The 17,295-nt window shown below is 35.2% G+C and overlaps 1 protein-coding gene across 3 annotated transcripts in view; it reads right to left on the bottom strand.

The window, feature by feature from the left end:
* RPAP3 (RNA polymerase II associated protein 3) overlaps positions 1-4,930 on the bottom strand; it is a 62,320-nt gene extending 57,390 nt beyond the window's left edge. Inside the window, exons 1-3 of one of the 3 annotated variants that reach the window (XM_031938055.1) lie at positions 4,751-4,930; positions 1,504-1,662; positions 55-195 (exon numbers count right to left, since the gene is read on the bottom strand). In XM_031938055.1, coding sequence (XP_031793915.1) covers positions 55-195; positions 1,504-1,656 — 294 coding nt within the window. In that variant the 5' untranslated portion in view covers positions 1,657-1,662; positions 4,751-4,930. Of the gene's footprint in view, positions 1-54; positions 196-1,503; positions 1,663-4,319; positions 4,671-4,750 lie in introns of those variants that run through there. The other 2 variants (XM_031938056.1, XM_031938057.1) reach the window with 2 other exon arrangements.
* Positions 4,931-17,295: the final 12,365 nt, after the last annotated feature.

Here is a 17,295-nt window from a genome sequence, read left to right as displayed (position 1 = left end):
TCACCAGCAAAATAGTATTTGTATATCAAGGAGCATGTGACTAAAGTAACTTACCACATCAAGTTTTCCCCACGCTTCATAGTCATAGGATTTTATCCTAGTTTTTTTGTTTTCTTCTGTGGTTTTTTTAGAAGGCATTTTTGGTTTACTTTTCTTCTTTTTCTTAAAATTTTTATTTCGAACAGGAAATAAGTTCTAGGTAGAAAAACATTTTTTTAAAATTGCTGTATCATTTTACTTTTAACTCTCAACATCTGAAAGATATTATCATTGACACTGACATTTTCAAGGAAAAAATACTTATTAATCATCAACTGAATGTACCTATTATTTGTAATGATTATCTATGCCCAAGTTAACTTGTTTAAATACTTCAAATATTCATGGTTTCATCAGTGCACACAACTCACCTCAATATCTGAATTGCTTTGGCAGAGAAATTAATCACACTGTGGTCAAATTTGTTGATAAACGCCTTCAAATTTAACTAGGTTGGTCCTCAGACAGCCCATATTGGGTTACTACCTGAAGCCTTTCCAGTATGGTAAGAAATGCCAGAGATTGTATTTTCTCTGTGTACTCTTCTAGAACCAAGAGTCATGGAGAAACTTTTATAAAAAACTAAAGCAAGTTTGGTTTTGACTGAGCAGTTATCCTCAGCAAGTGTCAACCTCAGAAGAACCATTTTTAATCACGAAAATGTATTACCTGAGAGTGGTAATTATAAATCAATTTGAAATCATAGATTAAAATATCAAACACTGCACTGTTATTATGTGGGTTCAGCAGGAATACAAAGGCCTCCAAATAATAGTGCAATCTGTCTTTAAGTTTTATTTTCTCCCTCATATGAAAATTCTTTCCTCAAACACAAAAATATTTAAATTTATTTCCTTAATTAAGGTAGATAAATGTTATTTTAAAAGATTTAAAATTCTGATCATTTCAATGACTTATCAAGATTCCAGAGGATCAATAAGGAAGCATGCTATTTCCTGTCAGAGAAGTGATGGACTCAAAATGAAAAATATTTTTGGATACAGGAAATGTGGGAATTTGTTTTGTTTTAATTATGCATGTCTACTGAAAAGGATTTTGTTTTTCTTTTCAATTGGTCAGAGGGAGGTAGGAGGGGAAAAAAGGGACTTTCATATAAGAAAGCCTCCAAAAAAGGAAGGAAAAAAGAGAGCTATTGAAGCAATTTTAAAAATGCAATGAAAAGAATGAAAGCCAGAAAGAATAATAGGTAAGTAGGACAGCCCTGAGAGTTACATGTTGAATTTCTTCTATTTTTACAGAGGAAAGCAACTTGTATATGAGATAGTTTCACATCTTAGTGTGTCTAGGGAAATGTCCTTTTAATTTGATAGTTCAGAAAAAATTTTCTAAGAAAGGCAAAAATTTAATAGCAAAGCAATTCATTTCAATTTTGCAGCTCTAAAAATACATTTTAACAGATTGTTTGGGTTTTGCTGGATATTAAATTAAAAACTCTCAATTTACCTCTCCTGAAACACCATTTTGATTTCTCAGTTCCAAATCCATTTGTTTAATTTCTTTTTCCCAGCTTTCTAAATCCCTCACGAAGTCTTGTAGTTCCTCAGCATTATGCTTCATCTGTAATTGTAACTCAACTGCTTTGCTTGCTGAAGTCATTTTGGTCTGCAAAATTTTAGAAATATTCAATCTCTAAGAAGAATCTTTAAAAAATGTATTGTTTATTTTCCTGAAATTAGAAGTATTCTTATGGGAACAGAAAATTAAGGATTCTTTCAACCATTTTGGACATGGTCAAGGTATAAAGATAGGAGAAATAAAAGAAAACTCATTAAACAGCACACATACAAAGGGTTTCACAAATCAGAGTACCAAATAAAATATTTTAATAGGGAAAGTCAGGTTGTGTAATCCAGTTCATTTTTGAGTCAAAAAAGAATGCATAAGAAAAACTCTTTACATAAACAAGCAGCACCATCTCTATATTTCATATCATTTCCTTAGTTGCCTGATATTCCTAGATCCTACCAATTGATTTAAAATTCTTGCTAGAAAGATTTCTACTTATTTTTTAAAAATATTTTAAAATTTATGGATGCACCTTTGTATAGAGTGGAGTTTTTATTATTTTCCAAAAATCTCTAGCACATTTACAAAAATACAAACACTTACTTAAAGAGAAATTATTTCTTCAGCACATATTTTTTGTATTCAGATCACAACTCCTTTTTGCCTTAAAAGGCACTCTTCATTAATTGAGTGGCCAAGAAACTTCATCACCTGGGTAACTACCTTCTAGAGGCCAGATTGGTGCTATTGTAGCAGATATGCTCTATTTAAAGCCTTTCCAACTAGACAGGACCTGTCAGAGCTTACCCTCAGGGAGAATATATTTTGAAAACCCAGTGTCACTTCCATGCCAGACTGAGGGCTCAAAGGAGGATTTTAGCACTCTAAAAGCAAAGATGAATTCCAAAAAAATCTAAACCATCTACTTAGCAAATGCCACAAAGGAAAAGCGAAGATGAAAGGTGGAAAAATAACTGTTAAAATACAATGGAAAGAGAGCTGGCTTTAGAGTAGAATAACCTGACAAGTCATTTTCTCTCCCAGGGCTTCAATTTTTTCATCTGTAAAATAAGGGAGCTGACTGCTAAGGTTCCTTCCAAATAGAGATCTAAACTACTATGACCCTGAATAAAGTGAAACAGTAATTTTTCTGCTTTTCTAGTATTATTCATCTTATCAAAAGTCACAAAATTAAAGACAATGGAAACATAAGAGAAAACTGTGGAATGGGACATCAACAGAATGTGAAAAATATTTCCAACAATATTTTTTTCACTAGAGTACATCCTTTATTAAAACCTAATTAAGTTTAGCTGTGAAACTAAACTCACAAAACAGATAAATTGGGGCACTCATTTAAAAAATTCTCCACTATTACAAAATTTCTATTGATAAGGAAGCCTCTTTGTATGACTGCATCTCTTTACAGATAACTACTTATCTGACCCAGAAGAAAGAAAATTAAAACTAAGGTGTTAGAACTGCTAGGAATACAAATAAAAAAATAAAGAGAAATCATCTCTAAAATTAATTCAATTTCCAGGCAACTTTTCAGGAACGGATATTAGATAAGATCCAAGTGTCCTGCATAAATCCATTCATTAACTATACATTTTGGATAGCTTTAAATCTTCTTTTAGAAGACAACATTGTTATTTTAATATGAATTATGGTATTATAGACATACACTCGACAAACTCTTGATTGTTCAGAGTAATAGAGACATTTTAAAATTACTCTTAACTCCAAAAATAAAAACCTCCAAAGTATGCAAGGAACTAATTTGCTGCATATATTTAAACAATTTATGCAGGAGGAGGGAAAGGAAAAATCTATAGAGAAAAAATATGATCCAGCTTTAATGTAAATCAGGAAGTCTAAATTTCATGCCTATTTTTTTTTTAAAACAAAACACAAAGTTTATTAAAGCTGTATTTATAATTTTTAAAAAATCACTAGCTACATTCTAGGATCAAACAATACTACACAGGTAATGAACTTGGTACATTAAATACTAGTTTGGTGATCTTGCTTTACACCTTTTTTCCTCAATAAACACAAGAAAACAGGTAAAATATTGCTCTGGCTTTAAGCCATCTTTAGTAAAACTTGTTACAGTCCCTGCCTAAAGGAAGATACAGTCTTACCTTAACAATTTGTAAGGGATGACGGTCATAATACTACAAGCCATTATTAAGAATCTACTGTGTTCCAAGCACTGTGTTAAAAGATGGAATTGTCAGTAAATTAGAAATGTACAAGAAGTTTGGGGATTTTAGAGATCTAGTCCAATCTCTCATCTAAGAGATAGAAAAATGATTATTCAATGAGGTTCTGAGTTGTCCAATAATTAGTATTAATATGTGGCTTTAATGATTGTAATGCACTTTACATATAATTTCATTTTACCTCCATAGCCCTAAGAAAGAGGAGCTATCATGTAAAATACGGCTGAGTTTAGTGATTTGCTCCCAGAGCTAAGTCACTCAGCATTTATTAAGTGCCTACGTGCAGGTGATAAAGAAAGGAAAAACAGCCCCTGCTCACAATTTAATGGGGACACATGTCAATAACCAAAATATAGATAAGGTAAACTGGAAATAATCAACAGAGGGGATGCAGAAAGCATTAAGGGAAATTAGGAAGGGCTTGGGCGGGGGGGAGGGAACGGTTAGCTACGATGAGAAGGAAGCCAGGAGGTGCAGATGAGGAGAAAAAACATTCCAGGAACTGGGCACAGCCGGTGAAAATACCCGGAGATTCTCGGTCAGGAAGCGGCTGGGGCAGCATTCGAACCCAGGTCTTCAGATGTCTAGGTCCAGCGTTAGCCACTTCGGTCTCCTCGCTGCTTAATAAGCAGGCACGGAGTCGCAGGGGCGGGGATCCCTAAGCACTAGGGCTCTCCGACTCTATGGGTACCCCACAACGCGAAGGGTTATTCTAAGGAACACGGGGACGGGAGAATGAAGGTAACAGTTCTAGAAAATTCTGGTGCTCTTCGGCACCGCCCCCTCCCCCCCCATTTCGTCCGCTCGCGCGGTGATTTCACGCCTGGGACAAGGTTCGGGACGCCCCGCCCCTGGCGGAAGACTCCGCTACCCGGGAGACCCCATGGCCGCGGCCGCCGCGCCACCGCCGTAAAACAAATGCGCGCCTCCCCTCTCTCCCTCTCGATTGCCCTCACCCGGGGCTGCCGCCGCTCCTGGTTTCGGTGCCAACGTGCCCCGCGTCGTCAGCAGCCTCCAGCTACCCGCGGTCCAGAAGATGCGGATCCACACCACAACAACCGCTCAAGCTCCCCATCCCACAATTCCTGGCGCACCCCACCTCCTCTCGCGCCCGGGGTATGATGGGAGAGAAGCTTCAGGCCCCGCCCCCCGCCTCCTCCGGCCCCGCCCCGCCGGTTCCTCCGACCCCGCCCCCCAGCTCCTCCGGCCACGCCCCCCGGTTCCTCCGGCCCCTCCTGCTCCGGCGCTGGGGCTTTGGAGGCTGGAGCCAGTGGGGGTATCTCAGAAGGGAGACCTCTAGTGGTGCGGAAACTGCTCTCCTTTCGCGCCGTATTTAACCTATTATAGCGCTTCAAGTTGTGACGCATCGGAAAGCGTTGCATTGGCAATGAAAAAGACCTAGTTGGAATCCTACTCAAATACTTTATTAGATGTGTGACCTATGCAAGTAATTTTCTTCCAACTGTTCGCACAAGTCAGCAGCATCAATGTAAAATGTAGGGACGCCCCCTCCTCCCCGATGTTAACGGATAGAACGCATAAAATCAGACATCCCCAGGAGGAAACCTTGTCGCGTCTCCCTTTACAGATAGAGAAATCGGCCCCCGACCTGCTCAGAGCCGCTGGCGGCAAGCAGCGTAGCTGAGATTCCAGCCCAGACCCTCTGGCCTTTCAGAGGATGCTCGCACTGCTTCAAGTCTCAGCTAAAGTCCTGCCTTTTACGAGAACCCTTTCCCAGTCTTCCTTAGCGTCAATGCCTTTCCTTTGCGGTTATCTCCTGTTTGTTTTGTACATAGTTGGTATGATGTAGGAATGGGACGGAATACTATTGTGCAATAAGAAATGATGAACAGGCGGGTTTCAGAAAAACCTGGAAAGACATAAAATTGATGCAAAAAGAAATGAGTAGAATAAGGAAAACATTGTGCATAGATCAGCAATATTCTGAGATGACTAATTATAATGGACTCAGCTCTTCTCAGCAACACTGATCCAAGAACAAAGAACTCGGGAAAATGTTACCTAAAATCAGACAAAGAACTGATGGACTCTGCATGCAGATGGAAATACATTCTTTTCACTTTTATTATTCCTACACATTTTTCTTCTGATGTTTGTTCTTTAACAACCGTGACTAAAATGAAAGTGTTTTACATGATAGCATATGTATATGTTATGTCAAATTGCTTATCTATGTTAGGAAGAGGGGGAGTCCCTGGAGGGAGAGAAAGGAGAAAAATTTTGAACTCAATAAGGAGAGAATTCTATATCAATGATACAGAATTGATATATTCTATATCAATGAACTTTGGGAGAAGTGATTTGTAGCATTTATCAATTTCCAATAATGTTGGAAATTTAGAAACTGGCTCTTGTGAGCTTACGGAAGTTATCCTCAGCATCCCCTTGCACTGAATACATTGCATAGGAGTCCAGATCCAAAAAGGCCTCAACATATTAGAAAACTAGGTCAACAATTCTGATGGACCTGGCCATCCTCAGCAATGTGATCAACCAAATCATTTCCAATGGAGCAGTAATGAACTGAACCAACTACACCCATCAAAAGAACTCTGGGAGATGACTAAGAACCATTACATTGAATTCCCAATCCCTATATTTATGCCCACCTGCATTTTTGATTTCCTTCACAGGCTAATTGTACAAAATTTCAGAGTCTGATTCTTTTTGTACAGCAAAATAACAGTTTGGTCATGTATACTTATTGTGTATCTGATTTATAATTTAATATATTTAACATCTACTGGTCATCTTGCCATCTGGGGGAGGGGGTGGGGGGTAAGAGGTGAAAAATTGGAACAAGAGGTTTGGCAATTGTCAATGCTGTAAAGTTACTCATACATATAACCTGTAAATAAAAGGCTATTAAATTAAAAAAAGAAAAGAAAACTAGGTCAAAAAATATCAAAGTTAGTAGACATACATATAATAGGGAAATATGAGTGGTAAACAATTCCTGTGAAAAATATCTAGGGGTTTTAGTCATTACTGGGTCATGGTAGTTAAGAAAAGCTAATGCTGTTTTATCCTACACCAAGGAAATCATAGAAGTTTCATGGCAAACCAGACGGAAATCTGTCTTGAGAAATGGGAAGACTAAGGTTCAATACCTGCCTCTGACACATACTAGCTGTTTGACCCATGGAAAGTCATTTAACTTTCAATACCCCTGCAGCTTTTGAAGAGAATAGCAGTGAATCTGCGTTGCATTAGTAGAAGGAATTTTCCTGGAAGTTCTCTATACCATTCATAAAAATAAAGAATAAAAGAGTAGTTAGGTTATATTCTGCTTTGATTAGATCATGTGTGGAGGGCTATGTTTTAGGAACCATTTTTAAGAAAACATATGGTTGAGATGGAGTAATCCCAGAAAAGAACCAGATTGGCTAGATTCTTGGAGTCCATTGAGACTTGAAGCAAGCAAGCATCCTCTGAAAAATGAGAGGATGGGGGTTGGAATCTCAGCTACGTTGCTTGCAACCTGTGGCTCTGAGCGTGTCCCTTAGTCTATCAGGGACCAGTGTTGAAAAAGAGCCTGTTAAATGAACTAGATAAATTTTAGACTAGAGAAATTAAAAACATAGAGTAAGACTAGACTATAAAAAGTACAGCAGTTTGGTTGCTAAGGAAAACTAGGACAAAGGTGCATCTCCTGTTTCACCAGCTCCACTGTTCATTTGTCTCCCAAGGTAATTTAAATGGACTGCAGCCAGCAGGTAGGAGCATGGGGCTGAGAATGGGGAGGGCAGGGAGAAGAGTGAAAGGAGAAACCTCCTTCCCAGAAACCTCTTTGCAGTCTGTAGGTACATAGGCTAATCTAAAGGAGTGTAAGGTAAATGACCATAATTCAGAGAAACATTTCAGTCAGAAGGGTTCTGTTTAAATAGAGACTTAAATGCCTATGGATTTCCCCAGCCAGTAGTTAGCTGGAATCTTCCTCTTCAGTGCAGAGGTCTGGAATCACCAAGTTGAAATAGTCCTGGAACTCTAAAATAAAAAAGCTAAAATCTCAGCTGATACAAAAGCTATTCTGAAGAGATGGAAGAAGAGATCAACTTAACAGGAAGAATAGAGCAATGGCTCTCAAACTTTGTTCTGAGTATTCCTTTAGAGTATTAAAAATTACTGAGGATCTGTACAAAGAGGTTTTGTTTACATGAGTTATATTTATAGAGATTTACCATATTAGGATAAAAATATTAGAAATAAAAACTAATTTTGAATTAGTAGACTCTCAGGATTCTCTGGACCATACTTTGAGAACCACTAGTAGAGCAGCAGAAGACACTTCTTTCACCCACTAACTCAAGTAAAACTCTTGCATCCCGAAGATAGGACCAGAGGACTCCAGCTGCTCTGCAGGAAAGAAAATAGCAATATCTTTTGAATCACTCTTTGCTAATATTTCTTGGGTGTTTTCAATAACTGTCCCTTATGTCCAGAATGCTCACTCTGTTTATTATATCATATTTAGTCTAGAAATAGCTTTGCATGTAATTGTATGTTGTTCTCTTATTAGATTGTATGTAGTTTGCATGTTATTTCTCTTAATAGATTAAGTTCCTCAAAGGGAAAGTTTTTTTTTTGTTTTTTTTTGCCTTTTTTTGGGGGGTATTCCTAGCACTTAGCGTGCCTGGCACATAGTAGGTACTTAATAAATACTAATTAACTGTTATACCATGCCTGTTAATTGGGTATCCCCTAAGAGTCTTTCCTGGATAAAAATGATATAATCAACAGGGTGATGCCCTACAATGAAGAGTGCTAGAAAAGGCTTCCTACAGAAAGTGTATTTTAGCTGGGACTTGAAGGAGGCAGAATGAAAACGGTGAGCACTTAAGCACATAGGTGCTGATAAAATGGCTAAAACAACATGGTTTACTAAAATAGCAGCTTTAAAAGCAACCATGTTTTTCCTACTACAAGTGGGAGGAGAGGTATTAAAAGCTGGTGAACTCCCATCTATTTAATTCTCCTTTAGGAAAAAGGTAAAGCAAGGTGACACCAAGGAAACATAAGGAATTAATCAAAACCCTGTTCTTGAATCTTTGATGGTTTCTGACCAGTTTGAGATTTTTGTCCTTGGCCCTTACCTCTGATGTCTAAAAGTATTGAGTTCAATCTATATTCATTGATCATTCATCAATAAACACTTTTATTAAGAGCCTACCTTGTAGTAGGGATTATGCTAAACACTTAAGTTATAAAAAGAAGCAAAATAAAATCTCTGTCCTCAAGGAGGTTACAATCTAATGATAATAAAATCTCTGTCCTCAAGGAGGTTACAATCTAATGATAAGATAATTCAATATAGAGTTTCATTATGGGGGAAAGGGATTCTGGGAAGATGGTAGAGTAGGTCAGAAAATTCCAAGCTCTCCAGATTTCCTCCACAAACAAGACAGACCATCATTTCAGGGTGAACATAGAGCAGCAAAAAGAAACAAGAATTGGGGTGGAGTAGAGTGTTCTTTTGTTTGGTTTTCTTGGGGATCTCTGGGGCAGCCTTTGTTTCAATTCAGAGATCACCAGGAGCTTAAAGTCCAAATCCTTTATTATCTCTTTGCCTGATGCTGGGCAGCTTTCTGGAGAATCTTTCAGTCTGGCCTTGGTCTTAATGGGGGAAGTGCAGGAGGCCATGCCAGCCACCAGAAAGAGCAAAGATCGAATCGAATTTCTCCCCTTGGTTCTGAGAGCTTAAGCTCTTGCTTCCAGTCCTTTGTCTTTGCCTCTGCCTCCAGCTCTGACTCTCTGTAGCTGAGGCTCTTAGCTTATAAACCAATCATTATATCACTAGGAAACCATTATTTGTTGTAGGATTAAATCAATCATACTGAACCATGCTAAACTAGATAACCATTGTCTCCTCAATTCCACTTAGTACCTTGTTAGCATCCTTGTTTCAAATTCAGAGTTCTGGCCCATAACAGTGGAGCAGTGGTTCTTCTAGGGTAACTGAAGAAGATCTCAGGAAAGACATCAGAAATGGAGATTTGGCTCAAACATCTCCAGACCATCTCAGCTTAGGAGGTACCTTCAGCCTTGGTCATAGGAACTTTTATCACATAGATAGCACTGGAATTAGATAACTGAGTAGGGGAGGATCCAACGACCCTCTGCTGTCCAGGGATATCAGGCCCAGGCGTGCTGACCAGACACATCCTGGGCTGCCACTGATGGTGGAATGCAGTAACAGTGGGGCAGGAATATTGCTGTCTGTAGGTACTTAGAGGAAAGCTGAGGCACTGGTTTCCATTGCAGGCCAGAGGGAGAAGCTGAAAATGCAGCTACTGAGGAGGGAGGGGATCCCTAGGAAGTGTTTGCTGCACAGTATAACTGGGAGCCCTGGCAGTAGTTTAGGAATGAATAGAAATCCTGAAGTTCTCTTCTCCCAATCCCCCACCCAAGTTTGTTTTTTCCCCCCAGGCTTTGACTTTTTTAAATTATTTTTTTCTGGTTATACATGTATATTAACTTTTAAAATACACATTTCCGTATGAATCATGCTGGAAGAGAAAAATCAGAGCAAAAGGGAAAAACCATGGAAGAGAAAAAAAAAAAAAACAGAAAAAAGAAGTGAACATAGCATGTGTTGATTGGCATTCAATCTCCATAGTTCTTTTTCTGGATGCAGATGGTGTTTTCTAGTCAACGTTTATTGAGATTACTTTGGATCACTGAGAGAAGAATCAAGTTTTTCATAATTGATCATTGCACAATCTTGCCGTTATTATGTACAATGTATTCCTGGTTCTGACTCTTTTACTGAGCATCAGTTCATGTAAATCTTTCCAGGTTTTTCTAAAATCAGCTTGTTCATCATTTTTATAGAACAATAATATTCCATTACCTTCATATACCACAGCTTATTTAGCCATAGCCCAACTGATGGGCATCTACTCATTTTCCAAATTTTTACTACCACAGAGAGTGGTTACAAACGTTTTTGCACATGTGGTCCTTTTCCCTCCTTTATGATTTCCTTGGGATACAGACCTGGTAGTGGCACTGCTAGGTTAAAGGGTATGCACAGTTTTATGGTCCTTTGTTCAATCCCAGAGTTCAGAAAATAATAGTAAGAAGAACCTGAGGCCTGGACTACCATTCCCCACACACCAGGTCTAGAGCTGATTATAACAAACTACTAAAGATAAAATAAAACAAAATTAAGATTAAATTAAGTAAAGGACAAAGAACCCAACTATGGACCACTAGGGAAGGCCTGGGCTCATATTCAAAAGAAGATACTGAAGTTAAAAAAGCTACACTTATCCCAAAGAGCAAAGTCAAATGGTCATGTGCCTAAAAAGTGTTCTTGGAAGAACTTAAAAAGGGCTTTAAAAATCAAACAGGAGAAACTGAGGAAAAATTAGGGGGAAAAATAAGAACAATTCAAGAAAACCAAAAAAATTATGAAAGAAAGTCAACTAACTTGGAAAAAGAGATTCGTAATCCTAAGGGAAAAAATAATTCCTTGAAAACTAGAATTGGGCAAGGGCAAACCAATGAAGTTATGATGCAAATAAATAATAAAATAAAATCAAAAGAGTAAAAATAGAAAAGAATATACCATTACTCATTAAAAAACAACTAATCTGGAGAACAGAGAACAGACAATATAAGAATCATTGGAATACTTGAAAGTCATACTTTAAAAAAAGAATCAATGCAATATTTCAGAAATTTGCCTTGAAGTTCTAGAATAATAGATAAAGTAGAAATAGAAAAATTCCACCAATCACCACCTGAAAGAGATTTCAGAATGAAAACCTACAGAATTATCATATCCAAGTTTCAAATCTCCCAGGTTAAGAAGAAAATATTATGAGTAACAAGAAAAAAAAAACAATTCAAATACCAAAACAGCATATACATATAAAAGAACATAAATGTCTTCTAAATTTATAAAGAAATAAAGGGGCAAGGGAACAGGATAAGGGGATGCTTTTAGAAGAGTATGTAGAGTAAGATTTAAAAGGATGAGAGAAGAGGAAAAGGGAGGAACTCATAGGGCTAGAATAAGGAATAGGAGGATAATGGTAGAGGATAAAGAAGAAATTCTTCTAAAAGCTGTGGATTAGAAAAGTGGTTAGAAGTAAACTAGAAGGATAAAGTAAAAAGAGAGACTGAGAAGCACAAAAGTGAGGAAAATAGAATGGAGGGAAATTATAACTTTGAATATGAATGAGATTAATTCACCCATAAAATGGAAGTGAAAAGTAAAATTAATTAAAAACTAGAATCCAATAATATGTTGATTACAAGTAACATGTGTAAAAATGAGAGAGACACACAGAATTAAAAAAAAGGATTGTAGGGGCAGCTAGTTAGTGCAGTGGATAGAGTACCAGCTCTGAAGTTAGGAGGACCTGAGTCCAAATGTGGTCTCAGACACTTAACACTATCTAGCTGCATGAACCTGGGCAAGTCACTTAACCCCAATTGCGTCAGCAAAATAAATAAAGGACTATAGTGGAAATTTATGCTTCAGACGAAAAAGGAGTTGTAGCAATTGTGATTTCAAAGTTAAAGCTAAAATAAATTTGGTTAAAAGAGATAAACAAGGAAACTACATTATGGTAAAACTAGCAATACTAAATTGATATGCACCAAATATTATAGCATCTAAATTTTTAAAAGAAAAGTTAAATATATTATAGACAGAAATAGATAGAAACACTTCTAGAAACAAAACATCTTCTCCCCTCAGAACCAGATAAATCTAACAAAAAATAAGTAAAGAAAGAAGTCAAGGAAGTGAATAGAATTATAGATAACTAAGACAAGATAAATATCTGGAGAGAACTGAATGAGGACAGAAAGTAATATACTTTTTTCTCATCAAAAGATGGCACTTTTACAAAGATTGACTATATATAAGGGCATAAAAATTTTATAGCTAAAAGTAGAAATATTAAATACTTTTTTCAGACAACAATGCAATAAAAATTAAGTTTAGTAAAGTATTAAGCAAATTAATTGGAGACCAAGCAACCTAATCTTGAAGGTGACTGATTTAAAGAACAAATTATAGAAACTATAATTTCATTAAAAAAAAATGAGATTAGGGGTAGCGAGGTGGCACAGTGGATAGAGCACTAGCCCTGAAGTCAGGAGGACCTGAGTTCAAATCTGACCTCAGACACTTAATTCTTCCTAGCTATGTGACCCTGGGCAAGTCACTTAACCCCAATTACCTCAGCCAAAAAAAGGAATGAGAATAATATGGCAACATATGGGATATAGAAATCAGAGGAAAATGTATCTCTCTCAATGCTAACATCAATAAAATAGAGAAAGAACAAATGAATTTTGTATGCAATTTAAAAACTAAAAGTCCCCCAAATACTAAACTGGAACTCCTAAAATCCAAAGGTGAAATTAATAAAATTCAATTAAGAAAACTATTGAATTAATAAATAAAAATTAGAGTTGGCATTATTTTTAAAACCAATAAAATAAACCACTGATTAATATGATTTTAAAAACCAAAGCATTATTAAAAATGAAAAAAAGGTGACTATACCACTAATGAAGTTAAAATCAAAGCAATGGAAAGGAGTTATTTTGTCCTATTATATGCCAACAAATTTAACAATTTAAGTGAAATGGAAGGATATTTACAAAAATTCAAGTTGCCAAGATTAGCAGAAAAAAAAATAGAATATCTAAATATCCCTATTTTTTTTAAAGATGTTAAACAGTCCACAAATGATTTTCCTAAGAAAAAAAACATCTATGGATTATAAATAAATTAGAAGAACATAGGATAGTTTACTTCTCAGACCTGTGGAAGAGAAAGGAATTTGTGACCAAAGAAGAACTAGAGGTCATTATTGATCACAAAATAGAAAATTTTGATTATATTAAGTTAAAAAGTGTTTGTACAAACAAAACTAATGCATACAAGATTAAAAGGGAAGCAATACACTGGGAAAACATCTTTACAGTTAAAGGTTCTGATAAAGGCTTCATTTCCAAAATATATAGAGAACTGACTCACATTTATAAGAAATCAAGCCTTTCTCCAATTGATAAGATCAAAGGATATGAACAAACAATTTTCAGATGATGAAATTGAAACTATTTCTACCCAAATGAAAAGGTGTTCCAAATCATTATTGATCAGAGAAATGCAAATTAAGACAACTCTGAGATACCACTACATACTTGTCAGATTGGCTAAGATGACAGGAAAAGATAGTGACAAATATTGAAGGGGATGTGGAGAAACTGGGACACTAATGCATTGTTGGTGCAGTTGTGAACAGATCCATCCATTCTGGAGAACAATTTGGAATTATGTTCAAAAAGTTATCAAACTGGGCATATCCTTTGATCCAGTAGTGTTACTTCTGGGCTTATATCCCAAAGAGATATTAAAGAAGGGAAAGGAACCTGTATGTGCAAAAAATGTTTGTGGCAGCCCTGTTTGTAGTGGCCAGAAACAGGAAACTGAATGGATGTCCATCAATTGGAGAATGGCTGAATAAGATGTGGTATATGAATGTTATGGAATATTATTGTTCTGTAAGAAATGACCAGCAGGATGAATACAAAGAGGCTTGGAAAGACTTACATGAATTGATGCTAAGTGAAATGGGCAGAATCAGGAACTCATTATACACTTCAACAACAATATTATATGAGAATCAATCCTGATGGAAGTGTCTATCTTCAACAATGAGAGGATCCAAATCAGCTCCAATTGATCAGTAATGAACACAACCAACTACACCCAGCAAAAGAACACTGGGACCACAACGTAACATTTACATTCTTTCTATTATTGTTTGCTTGCATTTTTGTTTTTCTTCCTAGGTTATTTTTATCTTCTTTCTAAATTCGATTTTTCTTGTATAGCAAGATAATTGTATAAATATGTATACATATATTGTATTTAACATGTATGCCATCTAGGGGAGGGGGTGGAGCGAAAGAGGGGAAAAGTTGGAACAGAAGTTTTTGCAAGGGTTAATGTGGAAAAATTACTCATGCATATGTTTTATCAATAAAAAGCTACAATTAAAAAAAAAAGAAAAAACATCATGACTAAACGATTTATAAGAGCATTCTATGAAATGTTTAAAGATCAACTAATTCCAATATTAAATAAATTATCTAAAATAATAGGCAATGAAGGAATTCTATCAAACCCCTTTTATGAAATAAATATGCTGATAGCTAAACCAAGAAAAGTAAAAACAGAAAGAAAATTATGGACCAATTTTGTTAATGAATATGCAAAAATCCTAAATAAAGGACTAGTTAAAAGATTACAATAATATATCACACAAATTATGGGATTTATACCAGAAATTCAGGGATGATTTAATAAAAGGAAAATTATTAGTATAATTAATCATATCAATAACAAAAGTAACAAAAAATATATGGTTATAGCAATAGATGGAGGAAAAGCACAACACTCATTTTTAATTAAAAACACTTGAAAATTTAGGTGTAAATGGACTTTTCCTTAAATTGATAAGAAGCATTTACCTAAAATCATCAGCAAGCATTCCCAATAAGATCAGGTATGAAACATGGATGGCTAATATTATCAATTTTATTCAATATTGCATTGGAAATCCTAGCAATAACAATAAGAAGGAAAAGAAATAGAAGCAATCAGAATGTACAATGAGGTAATAATATTGGCTTTTTTTGCAAATGATATGATGATATATTTAGAAAATCCTAAAGACAACTAAAAAGTTAATTGAAACTATTAATAATTTTAGCAAGGTAGTGGGATATAAAGCAAATTCAATAAATGATCATTATCCTTATATATCACAAACAAAATTTTGCAAGAGATAGTAAAAGATACTCCATTTAAAATAATTCTAGACAGTATAAAGTACCTAGGAGTACACCTGTCAAAACAAATCTAGGAACTATATGAAGAAAATCACAAAAACTTTTTATACAAATAAAATCAGATATAAACAAATGGAGAAATAAGAATTGTTTATGGACAGACAGGGACAATATAATAAAAATGACAATTTTATGCAAATTAAAATATATATTCAATGCCATCCCAATTAATTAACAAACACTTATTGAACTGAGCTAGAAAAAGTTATAACAAAATTCATTTGGAAGAACAAAAGATCAAGAACATCAAAGAAACTACTAGGAAAAGATGTAAAGGAAAGAAAGCTGTTCTAAATCTTAAATTATTTTATAAGACAGTAATTATCAAAATTATCTGGTAATGACTAAGAAATAGAAATGTAGATCAATGGAATGCTCTATAATTTAGAGCAGTTAATGAATATGGTAACAGTGTTTAACAAGTGTAAAGACTTTATTATTTGGCAAAAATTGTTGAGAAAGCATCAGAAACTGGACATTGACAAAAATCTTACACTATTTACCAAGATAAGGTTAAAAGGGATATATGATCTTTATAAAGGGAGGTATTACAAGAAAATTTGAAAAAGATGGAACATATTACCTATCAGATTTATGGATAGGTGAACAATTTATGAATAAACGAGAGATAGAGAGTATTGTAAGATACAACATGGATAGTTTTATTATATTAAATCAAAAATCACAATTACAAATAAAATCAATGTAGCCAAGATCAGAAGAAAAACAGAAAATAGGAGGAAAATTTTTATAGACAGTTCCTCAAATAAAGGTCTGATATCTCAAATCATAAAGAGTTTGTTAAATTTAAAAGAATATGAGCCATTCTCCAATTAATATTCAGTTTTCTGATAAATCAAAACAATTTATAGTTATAAAAGAGCTCTAAATCACTGATTAGAGAAATGCAACTTTAAAAAGAGCCTTGAGATATCATTTTACACCTATCAAATTGTCTAAAATTATAGAAGAAGAAAGTAACAAATGTGGAGATGTGGAAAAATTGAGATCTTAATTCAAGGTTGGTGAATTTGTGAATTGATTCAACCATTTTGCAGGGCAATCTGAAATTATGCCTAAAGAGTTATTAAACTAGATTCACTCCAGCAAAAGCACTATTAAGTCTTAAATTTCTTAAAATGGATTTTTAAAATCTTTCTTTCTTAAAATGTTTGGGGAAAAAGGAAAATAACCTGTATGTTGTAAAAAATAGTTATAGGAACTCTCTTTGTAGTGGCAAAGAACTGGAAATTGCAAGGATGCCCATCATTTGGGGAATGACTGAACAAGTTGTGGTATATGTTTGTGTTGGGATACTACTTCTCCTATATGAAATAGGAGCTTGATGATTTTAGAAAAACATGAAATAACAAAGAGTGAAAAAAAAACACAAAACCACGAGAACATTATATACAGAAACAAGAAGACTGTTTTAAAAACAGCTTTGAGTGACCAAGTCATTTTGACTGTAAAAAATATCTGAATTAACTACAAAAGTCCTATGAAGAAAGATGCTATTTGCATCCAAAGAAAAAATACACACATACACATACATACATATCTCTGTCTGTGTATGTATGTGTAAATATACATACAT

Source organism: Sarcophilus harrisii, chromosome 5 (genome assembly GCF_902635505.1).
Source record: "Sarcophilus harrisii chromosome 5, mSarHar1.11, whole genome shotgun sequence".
NCBI lineage: Eukaryota > Metazoa > Chordata > Mammalia > Dasyuromorphia > Dasyuridae > Sarcophilus > Sarcophilus harrisii.
Note: the sequence above shows the minus strand (reverse complement) of the source record. Positions and strands in the feature narration are given on the sequence as shown.